Source organism: Notothenia rossii (genome assembly GCF_949606895.1).
Source record: "Notothenia rossii genome assembly, chromosome: 5".
In the NCBI taxonomy this organism is placed as follows: Eukaryota; Metazoa; Chordata; class Actinopteri; order Perciformes; family Nototheniidae; genus Notothenia; species Notothenia rossii.
In genome coordinates this window covers 50,321,682-50,346,339 of record NC_136903.1, presented here as the reverse complement: position 1 = coordinate 50,346,339, position 24,658 = coordinate 50,321,682, and the positions used below count along the sequence as shown (strand labels likewise).

The following is a 24,658-nucleotide window of genomic DNA, read 5'->3' as shown; positions in this document are numbered from 1 at the left end:
TTAAAAATATCAGCGAAAGAGCCACGGATTGCGATTTGTAAAACGTGTTCAGCTGACATTTCTCGAGGGGGTGTAACTGCAAAGACTTTCACCACTTCGGGATTACTCCACCACTTGAAATCAAAACACCCGGACAAATATACAGCAAGAGACTGTTCAGCGCTGCCTCTCATGCAGAGTCCTGCGCGGGTACCCGACCCGATTTTTTCAAACACTTTTTTCCGGGTTCGGTTCTGGGTAAAACAAAGATGATGCGGGTCGGGTCGCGGGTGTTGCATAATAAATATATTTAAATAATAATAATTTAGTTTAATGTTTAAATCCTCAGACCTCTCCCCCGCGGGACCGTGCATAATCATAACCTCTGCAGCGCATCAATCTGCTTCTGAGCGCGCCACATTCGAAATGGCTGAGGTGAAGCTCTCTAGCGGAGAATACAGCATTTTCAATAACTCTTCTTCAAGAGCGAAATCCAACGTCTGGGAGGCTTTTGGTGTCCTCCTAGATGGAGAGAATAACCAACATCCCACGCTTTTTGAGAGAAATATGCAACTGCGTGTGTTAATAATTGCACGTTTTCACTGCTCATATATATATATGCGGGTTCGGGTCGGGTTGCGGATCCTGTGCCGACGGGTCGGGTCGGGTTGCGGAACTAATTGGTAATATGTGCGGGTAGCGGGGCGGGTTCGGTATTGCACGTCGCGGGTGCGGGGCGGGAGCGAGTCTTGAAAATCAGACCCGTGCAGGACTCTGCTCTCATGTGCTTGATGAGAAGAGGAACATACTTATGGCTGATAAAGCAGAGAAGCTACTGTTCATTAAAAATACCCTCCCACTTTTCCTTAATAAGTAGACAAGGCTGGCTTATCATAAGCTTATCTAGTTCTACATGTCTACTCTATACCCACTTTCCTGAACAATTTTCATTGTGAGTTATAATTCACCATCTCAGGTTATCATTAGTGGGAAATGACAGCAGCCAGCACAGTGTTCAATATATTGTACTTTCGGTATCTAAATGATACCATGTTGTTTACATTGCTCATGAGGACAGACCACCTTATTTGCAGATTCTTGAAATTGTAATTTAATTTGTAATTGATTGTGGATTTTGTATCCGGTTTTCACTTTATGTATCTTTATACAATGTTTACTACTTTGCTTATGAGGACAGACAGCCTTATTTACAGATTCTTGAAATTGAATTGTAATTTCATTTGTAAATAGTTACATTCATGTGGATTTATACAGTTTGCACATTTGTATGCATGCACTTATAGGTGCATTTGTTGTTGTTGAAGGCCTGGCTGTTACAGTCTTTATTTACACTATTTTGTTGTAGGCCTACTGGCCTAGATGTTTATGTAGTTTTAAAGCACCTTGGCTTTGTTCTGAATGCACTTTTGTAGTTATCCAACAGAGAAAAGAAAATGCACTTGACTTGGAATTAATGTACTGTATGCATTCAAAAGTGCTGAATAAATGTTTTATGGACCCATAATAGTGATTATTATTTAAGTTAAGTTTTGCCATAATCATGTCTTTTTCCATAATCAGGCAGCTGAACAACATTGGTAAAAAATGTATACATTATATATATATATATTTCTATTAATCATTTTCGGGCATTCGGTTTTCGGCCAACTGTTTCCTATTTTCGGTATCGGTTTCGGCCAAGAATTTCCCATTCGGTGCACCCCTAGTATATTTGTTCAGTAAATCTATTCTGCTGCTCGGTGGAGCATGCTCTAAATATCTCTACCCTGTGAGTCTAGTGATAGACTTCATAAAGAGTCGTTTGAATGCACCTTTATACTAAAAAAAAGAAACATTTGGGGAACGTCCCCTCTAATGTTAATATTCACAGTGCTCTGTAAACAGCAGGCAGAGCTGTGTGTATTTAAGGCGTATACTTGTGGTTCAGCCATGTTCTGTTGGTAATTAACATACGGTGTACAGCAGATCTTATCTGCCTCTCTGCTGTGATTATCACTCCTGCCTGGCTTTTGATTCTACTGAAGTTTACTGCACAGTGCACAATCAGTCACTATTTCAAACCTCAATACACATAAATATCGCTAGAGCAAAGTGTTTTGTTTTCTTACTTCTGCAGGTTGTTTAAGAGAAGAAAACCAAAACCATACAAAACACGATATTGGTTTGAAGCTGGTAACACTTGAGATATTGAGGAACAGAGAGGCAATGATTAGTAGATCAACACAACAAATTGAAGTCATTTTTTGTCCAAAAATGTCAGAAGATTCTTCTTCTCATCCTCTCAAAGGTAATAACATAATGACTCCCTGAGCGTCTTTGGAAGACATTTAAAAACCGGTACCTTAGACTTTGAGAAACTGGCATGGGCATTTGTCACTGTTTTCTCACATTTTACCAAATAAAGACGGAATCATAATAATGAAAGTAATCATTAGTTGCAGCCTTATTGAGGAACAAGTAAACACTTATGGCTGAATGATCAAGTTTACAAACTGGTGTCAAGAAACTGCAACTGTCCTGAAATGACTTGGTAAAGTAAAGCTTATGTGTGGGAAACACCGACCAGATATAACTGATGGCAATGTTCAACTCAATTTGTGGCTTGTCACGGGCCAAGCTTTTTCACACAGGCTTAATGTAAATCTGTACTGTCTAAATCAGGCCTATTCAACTGGCGGCCCGCGGGCCAGATGCGGCCCAGAACCAACTCCCGAGTGGCCCAGCATCCCGTAGCCAAATTCCTACACTAGTACAGACCATGAACGCAACACTCCGCGTTGCATAGAAACCACCCAACCACAACGCAGCACGTTTTCTGAAAGTGCATCTAGTGGTGCTAGTAACGGTGGTCCTATGATGGCAACTCTAAAACATGTCTCTCTCAACTCTGAAACGTAAACAGAGACAAAACGGTCATTGATCTTGTGTAGCAGATCCAAGTCAAGCTGGACCTTTTCGCGACCGACTTGAGCACGGTCGGATTCTGCATTTTCCGACGCTCCCCAAACACATCACATCTTCGGCACAAATCACGAATGTGATGACAGATTTCGTAATGTAATGCTACAACTGTGCACTTTTTTTCAGATTCTGTTAAATTAATGCTAATTTGTTGTGTTTTTATGCACTTTTTCACCTACCTTTGTTAGATGAACAATGAATAAAAATTGCATGTTTTGCATCGCAGTAATATGTGTTGGTTTAAAATGTGTCACTACCCGCTTTTTACAGGCCGCTGAATGTCTGGCCCAGCTGAATTTTGTAGTTATAAAATCTGGCCCAACTGAATGTGTAATTGAATAGCCCTGGTCTTAATCATAGCCAGGGGATTTTTAAAAATGTTTTGGTTTCTTGTAGTGGTGTTACAATATATTGATTTCTAAAATCAATATATTTGAGCACTACAAGAATGGAAAAACAACACCTTTAAAAAAAAAAAAAAAAAAAATGTTTCATACAACCCACTTATTTCCTTACACACAATAAACATAATATACTTTTCAAAAGATGAATGCCATCTGACTCCATCAGCCATGCAAAAACCAGGCCTTAGTAAGATAACCCTAACCATAACATACAATGTTTTGTCTAAACTGGGTAACAGGGGCGCTGCGCCCTCTTACTCTCGGCGTGCGCCCTCATACCGAAATGCAGATCTTCCATGTAAAATTGTAAAGTGATGCCAGAAAACAATACTTCTGTTTGTTAACAAAAACTTGTCAAATAGACTATCCGACTGTATGGACAGCTTTGTTTTTACGGAGCTCCAAATAAATAGGGGATCAATGTCCGGTCGGTCTGCCTGTGAACGAGTGGCAGGCAGTAGGCTTACACTGAAACTGAGATTTCTGAATCGTTTCTTTTACGGTCCTTTTTTCTGTATAGGAATTAAAGAAACCGTAACTCTGGATTTATTTTTTGTTTGAGGTGCAATATATGATTCAGCAGCTTTTAAGACATGAAGAAGACATTATTTTACGCTTCGCTCTAATGCATTATTTTCGCCGTAATTTTGGCAGAAAGTCACGCTAGTGCCCTCATACTATATTTTTCTAGAATAAACCTGCTGCACTGGTTTAAATGTAAGAAGATTATGAAGTCAACCAAAGTCTTTCATGCCAGCTTTCTGTACTAAGACAGCGGGGGGGGGGGGGGGGGGGTGTATGTGTCTACAGAAGGTGCAGTTGTGATAGACACGGTTCGCCACTGCCATTTATATTATGTCAAAAGCAAATAAGAATGTGTTTATTTTCTTCTCATGTTAATTTCTAGTTCATCATTTCCCTCTATGTTCCAACAATTGTTTGTGACCTAATAAGGCTGTTGCTTTCAATGTTAAAAAAAAATGTGGCCATCAATTCGTTGGCTCTAATTTTTCATTTGAGAAATGTTGCTCTTTTAACATTTTCAGCATCCTACACATTGTTGTTCGTAGTTTTTCTACTTTACTTTTTCCAATTTCTCCAGGCAGTTCATCAAGTTCCATTAGTTGTTTTCGGTCTGCTACAGTCTCAAGGCTGAAAAAAACAGAATTCTGTCAGGGAGAGGCATCCTTAGTATTTCAGTGCTGCCTAACTTTCTCTACTGTAATGATGTGGAAGTATGCTTAGAATGGACATTACTGAATGTCAGACTGTTTTGTATACATGGACATTGGCCAGTAGGGTTCAGACGTCAGATGGAAGGTAGGTGCTGTCTCTGGTTGTTTTTGTAATCACAACCTGGCTCTAGTTTAGTCACTATTATTTCATGTTCATATGATGTGCTAGTAACGGTTGTTTTTTCTGAAATGTTAAATAGCCGATGTCAGAACCTTTTGATTTGCTGATCTGTCTCTGACCACTCCTGCCACTCCCTGATCAGGAGAACTTGTGAGGAATGCTTCAGCCAGTCTGTGGGAGGCTGAGTCATTGGACTCTGGACAGGGAACCCTTCCTGACCCCCTATAGGAGGGGTTTATTTGGGGTTCTGTCAGATTGGGTGGCTCAAACAGAGCTGAGATGTAAGCTGAGAAATGTTGTGGCGATCCATAGACACCTGAAACATGAAACCCATTCCTGGAAATCCTGAGTGACTTGAAGGTTACTAAATACTGCACAACAGTTCTCTGTGTGTGTTTCTGTTTATACGGCTGTCTTTCCTCTGCTGCACCAGGCAGGCTGTTCAACTCTGTGCCTGGCGCTGTGCTTTTCTATACAGAAGTCATAGCTCTGAAAAGGACCCTGGTGATCTGGGAATGTGCTTCAGTAGATGTGGATTACATGACATGTTACTTGTTAAACGCTTTTATCCAAAGCGACTTACATACTCAATACTGTAGGCAATCCCCACAGGAGCAATTTTGGGTGAATTGTCTCAGGGACACAACGACATGCTGAGTGCAGTGGGGTTTGAACCTGTGCCCCCCTGATCCCAACACCTGCGCACTATTCCACTGCCTCCCCTGGATGTGTTCAAACAAAGGACATTATTCTTAAGAGAAAGTACGGAACCAAGAAACACATGCTCTAATCAGGAGCTTTTTCATTGGAGGATGGATGTTCTGGGAATGGGTAGAGGAGAGTTGTGGGAGGGGGGGCTGGGGGGCTATAAGCTACCGTAGGCCTTGACAAAACAACTGCAACAACACCATTTGATTAGTATTGAAGGACACTTTCCTTCAGACCATATTACATCAAGGTCATTTTCCATATACACTCAGGTCTTCTTCTACTGGACTTTTACTCATACCTACTGTGAAAACAAACACCCACCTGAGGATGTTCATACTTTTAAAGGTCAATTCAAAACCTAACTTTTTAGTTGGGCTATTAATTCATTTAGTTGTGGTTTATTCAGTCATTTGTTCATCGTATTCAGTTGATATTGAGTGTTGTGTTAATCACAACGTAATGTTACTTTGTCTATCGCTTTGGAGGGGAAATTGGTATCATTCTTTTTTATTTACGGTAATTACATTTTCTGTGAAGTACTTTTTGGAACCTTTTATGTGTGAACAGTCCTCTATAATAACAAAGATTGCAACCCAGGTTTATGAGACCATCTTGCAAGTGCGACAAGGTTATAGTGATATGTGTAACCTGTCTTACAGCCACTGTAGGCCAACATACTGTACTAAACTGAGAAACATGTAATACTACTTTTATAAGCAGTATAAAGCTGTTGAGAAAGCTACGTCAGTAAGACCACTACAATTCCCCCCAAAGTAAACATAGGTATTCCAGCCATATAAAAAACATAAAATATTCCCTCGCTACTTATTAGTAATACATATTAGTTTTATATGTGGCATGATGTGAGTGTTGACTCTCTGACAGAGAGCGGCTCCCTCTGCTCTGTTGCAACACATGTCTCTATTTGAACACATAGTGTCCTGCCTTTAAAAATAGGATGAAACGGCATCAGTCAGGAGCTCAACAGCATTATAGTAAACTTATATCCTGTTTACAGATATAGTAGCATAACAGGTTTTTCCTGGCTCAGTGCTGCCCAAGGGTGTAATAGGTCTTTGGGATGGATATAGTGTCATTAGGATTGTATTTGGCAGTAAGGCTAACAAATGTTTATGTTCAACGTGGTGCTCGGTAAAATACTGTACAGGCCTGAAAATGTGTCCTGAGCTAAACCCTGTCCAGGTCCTACAGCCAACAACATTGTTCAGCCTGTCCCAACTTTCAGCGTGGGTTACTCTCATGCTTCAATGAAGATAAGCTGTTCAAATTGTCTAAATCTTGCTACACAATTTATCGCCCTCTCTGGACAGTTGGCTGAAGTAATAATAATAATAATAATAGGTTTAATTTGTTAGCGCTTTTACAGATGCTCAAAGACGCTAGAGATAGATGCATAGTAGATGCATAGTCGCCTACTGGACGTTTTTAACACCAGACTGCAGTCTGTGCAGCACTGCAGCTGATTCTCTGGTGACCCTGGAGTGGCATCCCAGTTTTTCTGCTCAGTCAGTCCATGTTGAGGCTCAGAGGAAATGGTGTGGGTTCCTCTCTGCTTTCCATTCTTCCTGCTGGGGTCTGCTTTGTGTCAGCATAGTTGAAGATGAAAACAACTTGTTTCTCTCCTTTTAGGAAAATGTCAGTGTTTTTCTCAATGCTGCACTGCCCGTCCAAAGCAAATAGGTGCACACCCTTATATCTTGTTGGACAGCCTTTAGCTCCGAGTAAGACACTCAGTTGCCGTGGCATCATTTTGATAGGCTGTTGCAATGTCACAAAATGTATTTCTGTCCAGAGTTGGATTCATTTTCCGCCAAGATCTTTTATTAATGATGGGAGAGTCGCACCGCTGCGCAGACTCTTCTCCAGCAAATCCCAAAGATTCTCAATGGGGCCAGTCCATGTGAGGAAAGGGTGTCTCCTGCTTCCTGAACCCCTCATTCACAATGTGAGCCCCCTGGCATTGTCATCTTGGAATATGCCTTTGCTATAAGGGAAGAAAAACTCTGTTGATGGAAAGACTCAGTATATTCAGGTAGTCAGCTGAGTCGGCCATTCTTTGGGAACATAATGTTGCTGAAGATAGACCTGACAAACTGCAGCACCCCCAGATCCCAACACTGCTCCCACAGGCTTGTACGGTAAGCACTAGGCGTGATGGGTACATCACTTCATTCGCCTCTCTTCCTACAATGATGCGCCCATCACTCTGGAACAGGGTAAATCTGGATTCATTAATTTGGTTTTCATAATGCGTTGGACAGTTCTTTACCCGGTGTAAATAGTTCTCCTTAGTTGTTTCCTTTGCTTGATCAGATCTCTTTTTGAGCTAAATGTATAACGGTGTTTCTAATACTTGCTGTTTTCCAATACTAATTATTTTTCATCTAATTTCAACATTTAAAAGTGAAAAACATGAAATGAGATGTAATGTAGCTAAATGGGCAGTTACTCCAAAGTGTTGTCACTTTAAAGGATAAGGCTGGTGTTCTCGGTCTCCTGGACAGGTCAGTCTGTTAGACTACAGTACAGTAACCACTTTTCATTCAAATAGAATATAGATATATGCTTTTTGTAAGAGCTACACTAGTTGAAGCTCAGTTTGGTGTGTCAGCTTTATATCAAAGGGTTAGCCATTTTTGTTTTCAGCTCAGTGAGCAGGGAGGGAGTTTCCTGTGTGGAAAAGGATGTAAGAATGGGGGGGGGGGGAGGGTTATGGCTAGAAAGGATCCTTCTAATGTAAATATGACGTCACGTTCTCGTTCTAACTCTCGTTGTAATCGGAGCGGCTCAGTTGTAATCGGAGCGGCTCGGAAGCGCAGTCACGTGGCTGAATGTTTACGTTTGGGATGGCGAGAAACTAAACTATATTAAGTATGTAAATACTTGTTAGCGGTCTTGCTGTTGAAAGAAGAATGACAACACTGTAGATCAGCAACACTATGGTTTATTTTGTATTCACAGGCAAGTCAACGTTGTTGCAGTAAAAGTCCCAAGATAGCTCCTGGTGCAATAAAATGTATGTTGCATGTTACTGCTGTAGATGTGTTTACCTCTTTTATATCCCGTTGGGTAGTTTAATCTGCAGCAATGCACCATATTCTATAATATCATCATATATGTGTAGCTTTGTCTCTGTCGTATCTTTCAAAAGTAAAGTGAAACAGCTGTTTTCAGCTTTGTGATGATGTATTTTCCAGCTGATCCAAGAGGCTTTTTAAACACCTTACTTGGCTTAAGAGGGAGGGGAATTTTCTCAACACATAAAGGAACACTTTATCCTTCAGTTTATCACAAACATTACATCAACACATTTGGAGATCCTAATTTGAATCGAGTCTGTAATTTGATATTAAGGTTTTAATAATGAAATGAGGTCATGAATCGAGTTCAAGGTTAAGATCATCTTTATTATCCTATGTACAAAGATTAACATACAACATTAATATAACAGTAACGAATAAAACAAAATAACATTATGCAACTCTGATCTTCTTGCTGATACTTTTCAAAGTTACTTTTACATTTGCTCTACTTCTCCTGCTACTGTTTGCTCTGCTTTCAACTTCTCTTTCAACTCTGCTCTTTACTCTGCTTTCCCTGTTTCCTCTGTTCTCCTCTCCTCATCTTCTCCTCAGACTATCCTCGTTTTGCTGTATCCTCTCCTCTCCTGTTCTCCTCTCCTCATACTCTCCTCCTTTTGCTGTCTCCTCTCCTCTGTTCTCCTCATCTCCTCTCCTCCTCAGACTCTCCTCCTTTTGCTGTTAGATATTTAGACTGTAATGACAGCTTATGATATACTTTTTATAACTACATAAATCACATGCAACGGATTAAAAACGTTGTTTTACTTACCACCTCTTTACAGCTCCATTCATCTCCAAGCTTCCAACATTCACCTGGCGGTGGTGCCTTGGATGAAAACAACTTTTGATATGATACAATACAACAACAATAGTTAACACCTATCCACAGCAATAAGCACAATGAGAAGACTAATGGTCTCTTTTATATCAGTTTCTATTGGAGTGAAATGAACTGTGCCATGTCACATAGGATTGGCTGTGTTTTGTGAATATAGAGGAGATGGCAAAAGTAAATACTTTGTTCTTACCTAAAGCATCTATCCTCCTCTTCGTACCCCTGCCTGCTCCTCCCGCATTAGACTCTGGGGACTTAGCTTTTAAAATCTTGTTCAAGCTGTCCACTCTGTAGTTGGATCTCATGACCTCAGCTTTATGACCCACCCGGCCTGAAAAAGGGTGTCTACGATGGCTGGTACTGAGAGGTGTTATGGTCCTCTTCTGCCTTTTGTGTTTGGGGGGCGTGAAGGTGAGAGGAAGACTACTGTCATGTGGGGTGTGTTGCTTTACGTCCTCCAAAAGATCATTTAGTCTTGATATCACTCTACACATGAACGTCTCATCCTGTAGGTGGTATGTGTGCTCAGTAATTTCCTGCAACAAGGTCCCACACTGCTGTCGTTTCCTATCTCTTGAGGACTTTGAGTGGTTACCACTGCTCTGATTACAACGAGAGTTAGAACGACGTCTCTTCCCGCGTCCCGCCCACCCCGACCCTTTTCGATTACAGCCGAGCCGCTCCGATTACAACGAGAGTTAGAACGAGAACGTGACGTCATATTTACATTAGACGGATCCTTTCTAGCCATAACCGGGGGGGAGAGATGTTGAAGTGGGGTGTTTGTTGAAAATCACATCTGTTACTTATGGGAAGGGAAAAAGCATCATTGTATCAATACTATATTGACTTAAATATGGGAGGCTGGTCAGCAATTGGCTTTAATTTGTTTATCATAAAACATTTTTTTTATCTATTACAACTACAGCTGCAGTATCAGGTAAGATCCCCATAAAAGCAAAAGCCTCACAACTTAAAAATACCTCTTATTAAAAACCTCTTCTCCTTATGTTTCTCTGCCTCTACAGGTCTTCACCATCTTTGCCTTTGCCACCACTGGAGGTTACTCTGGGTCATCCCACTTTACTGTCAATTGCAATGGAGCTGAACCGAAGGATGTGAATCCTGTGTTTGCCTACCCATTCAGGTACTGTACAACGCTGCACTGCTACCAGCCATAGAGCTTTTGCGGTTTACCTCTTATTGAAGGTGTCTCCACATGACTGCCAATACTACTAGGAGATTTCAAAGAGAGACAGAGACTGAATGTGTTAAAATATCATTTTGAATGAAGTATTGTGGAGCTTCAGATATCACGTCCTGCAAATATCATTCTACAGACTTAACCAAACACATATGTTGGTACAGTCCTAAACGAATCCCACCACAGTTATTTTTATATATTCTTCAATGATAATGGGAATAATGATGCAAAAATTATGAACCGCTCCTATATCGTGATCGCAATACCAGTCAAAATAATCGCAATTAGATTTATTTTACAAATCTTGCAGATACATTTTCATCTTACTTTCCATTAAATCACTGTTCACAACCGTAGCGATGGACAACATAATTATCCTTTCTGTCCCCCTTGGTTTTTAGCCGGCTTGAGCATATCATTTTCTGATATTGGTTGCTCAGAGCAGTCAACCAATCAATGTTTATTTATATAGCCCAATATCACAAATGTTACATTTGTCTCAGTGGACTTCACAGTTTGTACAGAATATCAGTATGACAACACGACACCCTCTGTCCTTAGACCCTCACATCGTACAAGGTAACACTTCCAGAGAAAACCCCATAGTTTAAAGGGAAAAATGGGAGAAACCTCAGGGAGAGCAACAGAGGAGGGATCCCTCTCCCAGGACGGACAGACGTGCAATAGATGCCGTGTGTAAATGGAAGAGATAATACATTTTACAGCATAGGTCGACCAAATGTTTGGAAATGCATGTGTCTGTAATAAGGAGTCACAGTGCAATTTGATTAATGTGATACTTATTACGTAAGCTCTTATTATTTTCCCTTACTGATAATCATAGAATTGTGTGTATATGGGAGGCTGTGGCTCAGTGGCCTAGTGAGTTGATCAGAGGAGCAACTGCTGTCAGCATGTCGTTGGTTCCCTGGGAAAGACACTTCACCCCAGATTGCTCCTGTGGGGACTGCCCACAGTACTGAATGTATGTTAGTCGCTTAAAAAGCTTAAAAAGTTACATGTAATGTAATGTGTGTGAATAACCCATCCGTGTTGTGTCCCCGTCAACCAATATACCAAAATTATAGTAGATTGGTCATTATGGTATTCTGTTGAGGTTCTTCTCTTTTCTGATGAAGCTGATCTATGGCCACGCAGATGAGTTGAAGGTTCTGTTTGATTAACACACAGTCTTGTAAAAAAAAGTCTCGCCTAACCCTTTTATATTCTCTCTACTTGCATCCCTCGGATAGAAGAGTAACCCAGGTGAGGACTTGTTTTCTCTGAAGTCACTGAGTAATAACCAGACTCATCTGAGTGGCTGTTAGAAAGTGTTCTCCTTTCTCCGTACCCCTGCAGGTTGCCCAAAAGCCCATACCAGATACCGCCATGTAACGGCAGCAAACCAGATGATACCTACCTGCAGGGCGACTTCTCCTCCTCTGCAGAGTTCTTTGTGTGTGTTGGTGTGTTTGGGTTCCTGTATTGCACCGCCACACTGGTCCTTTACCTGGGCTTCCAACACGTCTACCGCCAGACTTCCCGGGGTCCCACCATAGTGAGTACTAATCTGGGGCCATATTCAAATAAGTACCAAAATGAACAGCTAGAGGGAAAAAAAGACAATTTGTCAAAGATTCCCAGTGAATCAGAACAACTAATAAAATACCTGAGTTGACATCACACAGTAAGCAGTAAGACTGCCTTAAAAAGGCCACATTCTGCTTTTTGGAGTTTCCCTTTCCTATAGTGTGTTCTATTGGTGTGTGTGCATGTTAATGGTCTGCACAGGCTCAAATCCCTGCGTCCCCCCCAGAGGGACTTTTCTCTCCTGCACACTCCCTAAAATACAAATATGTGAATAAGCATAATGTGTATTCTTGAAGAGCGTCAAACATGTGAATCAGGATGTTACCTCAAAGATAACATGCAGAATTATTATTTTAAATGCCAACCGTTGGACAATTTGATTGGGGCTGTTTTAATGACATTCAAGTTATTAAATATCCCTAGTATTTTGTCACCAGAACTAGGGTATAGCCTTAATCTTATTGTCAAACAGAAAGACAGCAACAGATTTATTTATCATAACACTGTTCAGTTTTTTTCTTGAGGAGCTTGTAAACTTCCACATCAATAGGCAAAGTAGCCATTAACGGAACATTATATAGAGATTGTGTAAATATGAAATACATTATAAACAAGGATGAAAACGGTACCGAAAGTCCTGGATTTTGTTCTTGGAATGAGAGCTTACTCATTGTCAAGTAGACAAAGTGTTCTCGGGAACAGTCTGAATACTAGTATGTTCACACAGTGTCTACTCTCATCAGGACCTTGTGGTGACCGCGGCCTTCGCCTTCCTCTGGCTCGTGTCCTCCTCAGCCTGGGGCAAAGGCCTGACAGATGTGAAATGGGCCACTAACCCAGGTCACCTAGTGATGAATGATCAATGCAATAGCACCTGCAAAGCAGGGGAGTTTCCTTCCATGGGCCGCCTCAATGCCTCTGTGGTAAGTCATGGTCCAGTAGTGCATATTGGTCCTATAAGGGAGAATGTTTTATGGTATAGTGTTACGCATGTATAGCACCTTTCATGTACAAGGAAGCCCAAAGTCCTTTACAGAAAAACACAACAACCATATTAAAATAATGTAAAAATAGATACAGAACAAGATAAAGCATCTACAGTGATCCTAATGAAATTCCCTTGAATTAAAGCTGACAAGAAATTAAAATAGGTAAAATACAACAATTTTAAAAAGAAAATTAAAAAATGTAAAATAAAAGTAAAACAGGAAAAATACAGTAAAATATTGAAAGTTAACCCAAATTAAAAGCCATATTAATCCAGAATACACATCCAGGCCACTTGTTTTGAATGTGACATACAAGACAACCTTCTGGTGAAAGCCATTTTTAAAAAAAGAAAAATAATTGTCCTTTATACCGAATGTGATGCTTATATCCATATATCCTTTTTTTTATATCTCCTTTTTTTCCCTGAAATGTATTGTATAGATCTGCCTATCAGCCTTTTAGTATTTTGAATCTCTAGCGTTACAATTGAAAGAATAATAAAGGATATCATTAATTTAACTGTTTTACACTAAAACATAGTGGCGTTATTTCTAAGATGTTCCTTTCTGATGGTGCTGGTAGGATGCTTCATAAAACCCCTGCAACGCCCATACCTGAGAGTATACAGTACATCTGTCTAAACATTGTTTTTGTCCAAAAGCAGGCCTAGCTGATGATGGAGTGTTGGCATTTTGCCATATTTGCATTGTGTTTTAACTACAGCTGTAAAACTCTGTAGGAACCTACTCCACACTGAGTGCGTTCCCCAGCTGTGGACTGTCTCGAAGATCACAATTTGCATTTTGTTAAAGATGAGCGCCTAATATCAACCCTAGCGCCACTACTTAGTCTATCGATTTAAAAAAACCAAAGTATTCCACATACTTCTGAGGGTGTCTAACAAGGTATTATGTTGTATATCAGTGATCGAGGGCCTAGTGCTACCTGATGTTTAAAATAAACCTTTCATTGCTGCAGCAGTGTAGAATGAACAGTTTACAAAAGTAATGCAATATTTAAATTAATCTGTGAATGCAATACTTATTTACATTGGTTACATATAATGTAAGTGTTGATGTTTAAGTGAAACATATTTTAAGCCTTACTTTAAAGTCCCCAGTATTCATATTTCATTGTTTTTTTCTCCAAATCAATGATGCGTTTTATTAGAGAGGGTGAGTTTTAGGAGTTGTCACTCATCTGTTTCCTGTGTTTCCGCAGATATTTGGCTTTTTGAACTTGATCCTGTGGGCAGGTAACTGCTGGTTCATTTACAAGGAGACTCCTTTCCACAAGGATCCCAACCCACCAGCAACCATGGAGGAAGAAGGGGCCCCCGGGCCTTAGCCACATCACTGAGGGTCCTTAATCATAGCCCTGTGCCCACAGCTTTGTGCCCAACACTGGTCTCTGATGGAAACATGCACAAATGGATACAAAAGGAAGGCAATTGTCCCAAATACCCCCCTCGACATCCCAACACGAGTCAATGTACTAATTTCTTTTATTAATCGGTCCTCACTGTGTATATTTTGGTGTTCAGATCAGCAGAGAAGCTAATGCACACCTGTTGTTGTTCTGAGCAAGAGTCCAGAGTAGGTAAGAGTTTCATTATGTAATCTGGAAGTACAGTACAGATTCCAAGTACTGTAATTCTAAACAAGTCAATCACTTGACATCACTTGATTGAAGGTCAATTAAGTGAATACTCTTGTTTTCCTCCAGTTAAAGACGGGATTGATACCAGAGCATGTCCTCTTTTCTCTCTTCTGAACTCTGCTTACAGCTAAATTAAACTCTTTGCAAAATTCCCACTAATGTTCTGATCTACACACACACACACACACACACACACACACACACACACACACGCACACGCACACGCGCACACACACACACGTACGTTCAAGTTTCAACACACTCTGATTCTCTTGTGCCTTAAAAGAATACACTAAGTAAAATAAATAACACTACAGTCTACTGCACTTTTATTATGAAAGTGTCAGTTTGAGTTTCATGTTGGTTGTGACAGCATTTGCGACAGCTATGTTTTATTTTTTCAGAACAAGTCAGGTTCTCTGCATGTTTACTGCTGCAGCTGTACATGCCTTCCCAGTGAAGGGACCTGTTTCATTTCTTGTTTGATCAACGTGTTACATTTACACTACTCCATAACACCAATGCTCTTTTTGAACCATCTTTTGCAAAACCGACTTGCAGAGACATTATTTATAGGCTTCATATGTATTTTAAACTACATGTATTGGTTCCGTGGCATATTTTAGAACCAATGTTGGGTTTCCTTTTCGTATTCTCCAATGAAAAAGTGTCAGTTTAAAGCTTCCCCTTGATTTATTTTGTAATGTCGGATTTGTTGTTAAACATATTCTACCACTGAGTAGCTTTGGCTTAATCGTGTGATGGTAAATAGTGTGTAATTCTAATGACCAGTGCCCATATTGCTTCTCTACATGTAGCTTTACCACCAATGCCTTCCACTACAGGCTGCTGTAGTGACCTGCTGCAGTGGATGACATGGCATTGCACTAAGAGAATGTAGTGATCTCTATGAAGTCACTGATACTGGGCAACCTGTGCAGCAAGTCATATATCTTCCACATCATATTGAAATTTGACACATTAGTGAAATGTTTGATCATTTTAGTTTAATTAGAGCACAGTAATATGTTGAATGCTTACGTAATGGATTATTACATTGAGACTTCATGTATTTTATAACTTGTTGTGCAAAAGGAAGCAATCTGTATTTACAAGTGTAAAACATGAGAGCTGTAACTTCTGGACTCTGTCTCCTTTTCTTAATGACTTTGCAAAAATGATTTGATGAATTTGTACACCCACCCTCATGCTTTACAGACATTATAGCATATTTACAGTTAGTCTGCTATACGTTTTTGTAGAAACTACCATCCTGCTTAAACAGATGTGATTCAAAGTGAGCGGATTCATTCAGATTATGTAGGTAAAAAAGTGTCTTCGTCAAATAATGCTGGGGCGCCACATTCAAAAATGTAATCAGTAGTGATTTCACTTTCCTGGATTTTAAATCCGATGTCAGCACTACTCTGGGTCAGTGGTTAGCATATTAGAAAGACGCGGTGGCTGACTCATCCCAGAGCTCTGCCTCAGCAGCATTCCTCTCTCCCACCAGCAGGGAGCACTGTTTACAACTGGATGGTACTATACAAAACAGTCCACAGAGGAGTTAGTCCAGCAGCAAGTCCTCAAAAAAGGCTTTAGTTTTCGAGATACCCCTACCCGAGGTAGAACAAATGACAACAATGATTTTTCTTATCTTTAGGGTCTCCCATTAATGAAATTGATTGTTGTCAAATGTTATTTTGGGGGAAACATTTTTTTGGGGGTTTTCTTTAGAACTACCCCAGTCCCTGAAAAAGAGCCAATTAGACCAGGCCGAATGTGGGAAAGGTGACAAAAAAGCCCATAACTTGAGAATGACAACTCTTTTCCTCTTCAGATTTGCTGAGGTATGAACCAAGTGGCTGTCCTACATCACTAAATAGTCAGACAATTATTTAACTAAAAAAATACTGAAATATATAGTCCTGTAAACTTAGCTTTAGTTTAGACGGAAATTGTACTTTTTGGTGATAGGAACATAGGACTCAATCACTTTTCTCTCATTTACCAGAAAAACAGAAATCGCTAAAAAATATACCATTACTGAATTGTCTAGGGTGCTATTGAACACTAACCAGTAGTTGTATGGAAATATCTGGTACAGTTCTATTGCAAATGAAAACGTGCGGTCCTCCACGCAAACTCTAACCCAGGCATCCTCAAAGTCCGGACTCCGGTCCGGATCCGGACCGAACGACAACTGTCTCTGGACTCTGAGCGAAATTATACTTTTCATATGTATTATCTGTATTATCTGTGTTATTTTTGAGACAACGCAACGAGTCAAAATTCTCCGCTGTGTACAAACAGCGCTCTATCTGTCTGTCTGTCTGTGTGTGTCTGTGTGTGTCTGTCAATGCATTGGTCCAATCACATTCAGCATCCCGTCAGCGTTTTTTCCCCCCCACCAACACTCTGCGAATCAGAGGCACAGTAGGGCGGGTCTTCGCGGAATGCGGGTGGGAAAAATGTGTGTTTTAAAAAAAAAAAAGTCAGAGCGAGAGTTAACAGCTCATCTAGTTGCATCTGTACTGTAGCTAGCAGCCTAGTTTCACCTACCGGGGACCCCGGGGCGGCATGGGGTGGCAACTGCCACCCTAAAAATAGGCGCTGCCACCCCAGTTGGCAGCTTTGTTTTGAAAGAAAAGTTGTGGCTCATCGGACATTTATGAGAGAACGTCTCTAATGTCCGAGTGCAAGTGAATGCAGCACAAGACACACGTCTTGTAACGCACGTCAACCCATGGCGCGAGCGTTGAAATATGATTGGCGGCGATTTCATTTGAACGGTACGGCGCAAAACGAGAAGCATTCGGACCATAGACTGATTCGGACCTAAGTACTGAAGGAATGAGGTATTTGCGGTCTACAATGACAGAGAAGAGACTGTCAAGTTTGGCTGTACATTGAATCAATGGCTGTTCATTGAATCAAAACGCACTAAAGCTTTGGATCTTACTAATTTGGTGAGGCGTTTTGCTGAACAAAATGGTAATCGCGGCATTCAGCTGTAATAGACATGATGCTCTGCTCACGGGATGAGCATACAAAACTGTTAAGATGATGACCTTACGTGTTTTTTCTTTGTGGGGGTCTGCCCCCAAAAAACTGTTCTAAGTCCTGAGAAAGTCAAATAAGACGGTGTGTAAAACTACACTGCCCAGCCAAAAAAAAGTAACCACTTTTTTTTAACTAGGCCAGTAGGTAAGGACTTTCCACTGGATAATAACTGAAGTATAAAATAATGCATGACTGAAGTGATGGAGACCATGTTTGAAGGCAAACAAAAAGAGGAAATAACAGGTCAAATAAAGCAAATCCCCCTCTCAGATTCCACAGCAACCAGAAGAACATAAATACTGGCTGGTGATTTGATTAATCAGCTTTGTGATGGAATACAAAATGCACAGTGCATTTCCTTAGCTGTGGATGAGACCACTGGCACCACTGACAATGCTCAGTTGCTGGTGTTTGTGAGTTTTTATGATGAGGCAAAGGGGGAGTTTGTTGAAGATGTGTTGGGCCTGACGAACCTCAGTGGACACACAAGGGGGCAAGACATTTATAAAGCAATGATGGGAATGCTGAATGAAAGAGGGTGCGGCTGCCTTTATTCATAACTGCGCAGCTCTGCGACTCTGAGGGATCAAGCACAGACGCAATAACAATGAAAACTGCTGCACACAGATTATTTTTGTTTTTGCAACCTCGTGTTAAGAATCTTGTTGCAATTGTTTAAAATGTTGAATGACCGTAATCATCGGACCTTTGTCTTATTAAAAACATTTTTTTGGACCTTTAACATTTGTATTTGAGTACCCCTGCTCTAACCCATGCGTACGCACTAAGCACAAAAACGGGAGAGACGAGAAACTGCGACACCGTTGGCAGAAGGAAGAATGGAGAGAAATATGTGGAAACAACACCATAAATAAAATGTTACCTCTCATTTATCATATATGAAGAATTCATTTTCAAACATTGATTAAAGCAAATCTTAAAATGATTTAACAAACGCCTGTTTGAGACTCCTCAGTGCACACAAAAACATAACTTGGAGAAATAAATAAATACGGATATGTTATTTAAAGAGATGCACAGGCTGCAGTGGAGACGCTGCGCACAGCTGATCGACAGATGGGACACAAATCACCAAATACAAAAACATAATTCAGATCCAGTCGTCATGACTCCACTCCGGAGGGATTCCCCGATCATTTCTTACAGTTTCTCATCAAGGGGGTGTCTCCTGTCCCCGGTACAAACACACTGCCTGAGGAAGGCTATGTGTATTTTTGTTGTCATTAACCTTTTACGGACCACTTATTTATTTATTTTGGTGACGATCCGACCTCCATGCTGCTACTCTGGTTCAGACTGCATCGACCAAACAATATGATTTATCTCGACCTCCCCAAAATAACCAAAATCTGACAGGGTGTGAGATGTTTTTTTTAGCTGTTCTGTCGTAATTTCCTGCGATCTGCATGCAGTCAGTCAAAAATAAATGAATGAAAGGGCGTTTCTTTGACTATTTATAGACAAATATGGGCGTTACGTGAAGCCCGCAAAAGCTGCACCGCATTTCGAGTCGGTTGTGATTTATAGACAAGTTTACGCGCCAAAACACGGGTAGCGCCATAACCCTACACAAATGCACTTCATTTCCGCCGGAAGTCTTTTGCACAGCGTCTGTCGGTGTAAACCGATGTAAACAGTCAGACGGGCACTGGTGTAAACACAGCGATTTCGATGCTAACAGTGATGCTAGCTTGGGAACACGATTCTACTTCTTTGACTGGAGATGGCGTTACTCTCCCCCACCCGAATTCAGTGCAAAACTGGGAGGATAACATGACGACGTGGCCCAGCATAAAACCAAAATAAACTGCCTTATTTAGGTCATGCCCACAGGAGCCAACAGTTGTCTGTTGTTTACATAATGCACAATTTACATGATCTCTTTATGCTGTGCAATATATCATATGTGCCTGTACTGTTTGAGTGAAAATAAAGTTTGATGTAATTTCATTTCATTATTGCACTGTTATTGCATTATTGCATTTCATATGTTCCTTAGAGTGCTACAATTTCTTTTAACACAGTTCATCATTCATATTAAGCTCATACTGTACATAAATAACACTGAATGAATTAATTGTTTAGAGGAAACTAAAGAAATGGCTTCAACAAGAAAGATCACATGTTTAATCCTAACAGGTATTACAAATTAAAATATAAAAGCAGCCCACACAATTACATCACTATGAAAATATTCATATATAATATTAAAAAATACAATGCATGCAGTATTTGTTGTGTTTATCTGTATTTAATGAACAACATGGCTGGGTGCTGGGTGCTGGTTTGTGGTCGTAGCACTCTCTATCTAACCACTCGTTCAGGTGCTTTCTCGAGTGATTGCAACCAACTACCGCACACGTAGTTCCCGAACCACTTTTCTTCATGTTGTATTTGTTATATCCTCTTTGTCTCTGCGATATCAGTGCTTTGTCGGCACAACGTAGCTAGCAAAACAAACCCAGTCCGCCAAAACGGAAGTGCATTGCATCGAAGGGAGGAGTTCAGGATGTAGAGCGGAAACGGCTCAATAACTTGTGTATAAAGGGAAACCGGCGTAGGAAGTGCCATACGCACTTTCCTCGCCGGTACGCAATGTTTGGGGAATCGGAAAGTGGCGGAAAATGTATGGACCTATTTTTCGGATTTCTACTACGTAAACAACCTTTCCACGTCAATCCTACGCACAGCGTTATGAGGCCCCTGGTCAGGGTCACAAACGACATGCTGATTGCGGCTGACACTGGTTCCCCATCTCTCCCCCTCCTACTGGATCTTTTTTATTTTGTTATTCTACTAAAATCATACAAAAACAAAAACGTATAATTCATACACACAAATGAACAAAATGTGTAGAAGCGGGCTGAAGCATAGTTTATGGGGAGTAGCCCTCCCGTGCATCATCATTAGCACAGGGCTGCCTGCCAACACTCAGGCATTGAGCGTGAGAGTCACGCAATTAACCCATATCTCACGGACTCACGCCACACTTGCCTTTTCTCACGCTAAGTTTTCGTCCAAAATAAATGTATATAAATATAAAAATAAAGTGAAGGAACAGCAAACCGAGCGGTCTACGAAATGAGACGGTCTTCTGGCTTCAGTAAAGTTGGAACGATATTGGAAGATTCTGATTTCACGGATCAATAACTCATTAACAAAACGTTATTCAGACACAAATTACCTCTCCTAAGTACCGTGGTGAGGTTGAAAACGAACTACAATCACATTTTGATCCAAAAAAAAGCCAATACGCGCCGCCCTCCGAGCTGGACACATTACATTGGTCTCTATCTGCAGCCGGAGAAGAAACGAGTGCTCAGGGAACGTCTGCAAAGTGCAATTCCGAAAAAAGAGAATACAATAATATTCAATCACTATTATACAGCTTATTACTGCCAAACTCACTACACACACATCAATAGTCTTCTGTTGGTCATACTACAGCAGAGAGTTTTGAAGAATATGCTTTTGAATAATTTGGGGGAATATTTATAATGTAAATCTTCAATAAATATGGCATCATCTTAAATAACTTTACTATTATACAGTATATTTCTACCAAACTCACTATTTGCATTGTTGTTGTTAGCATCTGGGTAGCTAGCTGCGCTAACGGATATTAGAAGCTGTTTCTCAAACAATGAGAGGGAGAGTTCTCTCCTGTCAGACTGAGAGAGATAACAGCTCAGTGAGGTAAGGGACTCTGTTTAGATAGTTAACTTTAGTCTAGTTATCTCAGTGGTTCTCAAACGTTTTGGTCACCATTTATGAGAATAAATGAAAAACAGTTATGAAATACTATGACAGTAAAACAAGAATAAAGTTTAAATGAGTTATTTGTAAAATATCCATTAAGAAAAAGAAAATCTGTTTACAGTTCTGTTTCATATGGGTGTTGAGAGCTGTATCCTTAAATTCATTTTGCTCTCAAAGTGCACCAGGTTGATGCATTTAACTTAAATATTAAAAAAAAAAAGATCTTCCTGGGGGAGCATGCCCCCGGACCCCCCGTATAGAAAAAACGTATAGAAATTAAGGAGTACAAAGAAACAAAGACAACCAATGAAAACTGGAAAAAAAACTAATAAATAAAACAAAAATTAGGGCAAGAAAAAAGCAAATGCATATATAAGCAATACTGGGAATATCCAATACCTGTTAGCTGGAGTAATCTGCAAATATAATTGTTTTTAATTTAGTTTTGAATTGTTGATGACTTGTAGTACTTGAAAGGTCTGGGTGAAGTCCATTCCACGTTCTAACTCTGATTATGGATAACCTGTGTGATTTGATGGTTGTTCTACACGGCTTGCTATACAACCAGTTAGGATGCCTGGTTGGGTATTTCATGACTGTGGTTTGGAACTGATTTTGAATGTTAGTAGGCATTTTATTTTGGAAAATGTTGTGCATAATCAGTACTTTTTTAAGCTTAACTATATCAACAAATTTGAATAGATTGAGTTTTTTAAATATGGAAGTTGTGTGATCATATTTACCAACACCACAGACGATTCGTAATACTTTTTTTTTAGATGTTATTTTTTTTTGTAGATTTGTTGATTATGTGTTTCACCATATTTCGGAGCAATAATAAAGGTAAGGGAGAAATAGACTGCAAGAGTTCTGAGTATTTTTTCCTCGAGAATGTTCTTAGTACGATACAAAATACCTATTGTTTTTGACAGTTTAGTTTGTACATAATTTATATGGTGCTTCCAGTTGAGTTCCAGTTGTTCTCCAACTCGGAAGACATGTGCTACCAAGCAAGCATCCTCGCGATTGAGAAACGGCCACAATCTTTTCTCAGCTGCAGCTCCGCCGATTTCTCCTACCTGAGACGGCGGGACGCGGCGAGGCTGTGAGTCTGTGGCCGTTTCTCAATCGTGAGGATGCTTGCTTGGTAGCACATGTCTTCCGAGTCACTTCCTCCAGAAGCTAGGCAAGAATCCTTCCTGACATTTGGAAAACAAACAGTGGAACAGGCTAGCAAGTGTGCAGGTGTGCGTCATATGAGAGGCCCCGCCTTACATTTTCCGCCACAGATTTGGGGAAATTGATCCGTGCGCAAAGCATTGTGGGGATTTGAAGGACGCGAAGTCTACCCATGTGCAGCCTCGAAATTACCCCCAAACCAAGGACGCGGCCTCGGTGGAATTCCAAGTATGCTGGAGATTGGAACAGTCCTTCGGCGGCACTCGATGACGTAGTATCCTTGAAATTGGCTTGGAAGCCAGTTTCCTCGCGATTGAGAAACGGCCTGAGTGTGAGCACTGAGCACACACACAAACTCCCAGCCAGGCTGCGGTTGTGTGTGTGTGTGTGTTCGGGCTGGGTTTAGCGCTGTCTCGCAGACGGCCACTGGGCTTAGGGATGGGGGGGGGGGGACAGGAGCTCCAACAAGCCGTTTAGGAGAGAGAGTGAAAACACATACTATACAGAGATGCTGTATGAGAAACCAATGTGAGTTTGGAACATTGAACAATTTAAATCTATTCTAGACCTCAACAATGGAATTATGATCAGTTGAAATGGCCATGACATGGGACCTTTAAAAAGATGCTCTCCGTTTTGTTTTCTCCAACAGTTAACTGTATAGTGTTTTTTCTGTGCAGAAAATATATCGACATTTAAGTGGGCCAATAATACCAATGATGATTAATAACAGTAAACATTCTGTCTGAAGCAGGAGAAGTTTACACTGTGTTTGAGCATTTAAAGTTCACTTGCACTGCTGTTAAATATAGACCCAGGTCCTCAGAGGAGGATGCAGCTGAGCTCCTGTACATTTATGACGGGGTCATTGGCAGTCAGAAGAAATCTCTATTCACGTCACATACATTTATGTCAGTGTCAGGTCTTTATGCTAATTTAGGGCTCGGGTTGGTGGTAGTGATGTAATCTGCCATTCTGATTGTAGAGGTTTTTATTTTATTTTTTAGACTGTTATAGACATACAAGGAAAAATTGTTAGAAACATTTCCATTTTGTATAGTCGCACAGAACATCACTGGAAGAAAACCTTAGCATGAAGAATGTGAGCAAAGGGAATCATGTGCAACCTCCAAGTTCAGAGGGCAGAGCTATCTGTGAAATGACTTAATTATATTTGTAGCTAATGTTGATGCTATCGCCTATATAAGGACCCTGTATAGTTTTAAGACCATAACCTTTGTTTGTGCTCAGATTCTGCATCCTCCTTTAATGTGTCTATTACCGTGGTCACATTTCCCTATATATTTGTGTATTTTATAAAAGCTGTTTTGTGTCTATATTCACATTGCATTTTAAAGTAGCCTACATCTGTTTGATTTCAATATTGGAATAATGAAGTTGGCTTATCCAAACTTCCTGTTATGTTTGATTTTTTCTCTAGAGAGAAACCTCAGTGCCACCGCGAAGAATCGGTTATATTATAGATTCCAGATTTGAATGTAAAATTGACCTTTTATTTCACAAAATGCCCTGTGTGCTTTCCAGTGCTGCAGCAGGTCAAGGTTCTGCAGGAGACAGCAGGACCAGGTCCTCTGAAGGGCAGGAGTTGGATCTGGTGTCGAGTGAGGCAGGTGATGTGGATGTCTCTGGGATGTGGCCAATTCATTAATACAGATATTGATTAGTCGGACATCCATATCATCCATATCTCACTCCATGCTACTGAGAGAAACATGTTATCCTTACCTGCGCTCTTGATGTTTGTGTACGTTTAATTATGTCATTATGTAACTTTGTAAGATAAAACAAACTCTCTCTCTCT

General features: G+C 40.4%; 1 protein-coding gene across 1 annotated transcript; it reads left to right on the top strand.

The window, feature by feature from the left end:
* The first annotated feature begins 7,296 nt into the window (after window positions 1-7,296).
* On the top strand, window positions 7,297-15,959 carry sypl2a (synaptophysin-like 2a). The gene is made up of 5 exons (XM_079683683.1): window positions 7,297-7,669; window positions 10,400-10,518; window positions 11,935-12,133; window positions 12,909-13,088; window positions 14,377-15,959. The coding sequence occupies exons 1-5, from the start codon at window positions 7,643-7,645 to the stop codon at window positions 14,500-14,502; spliced, it is 651 nt and encodes a 216-aa protein (XP_079539809.1). The 5' UTR covers window positions 7,297-7,642; the 3' UTR covers window positions 14,503-15,959.
* The last annotated feature ends 8,699 nt before the right edge of the window (window positions 15,960-24,658 follow it).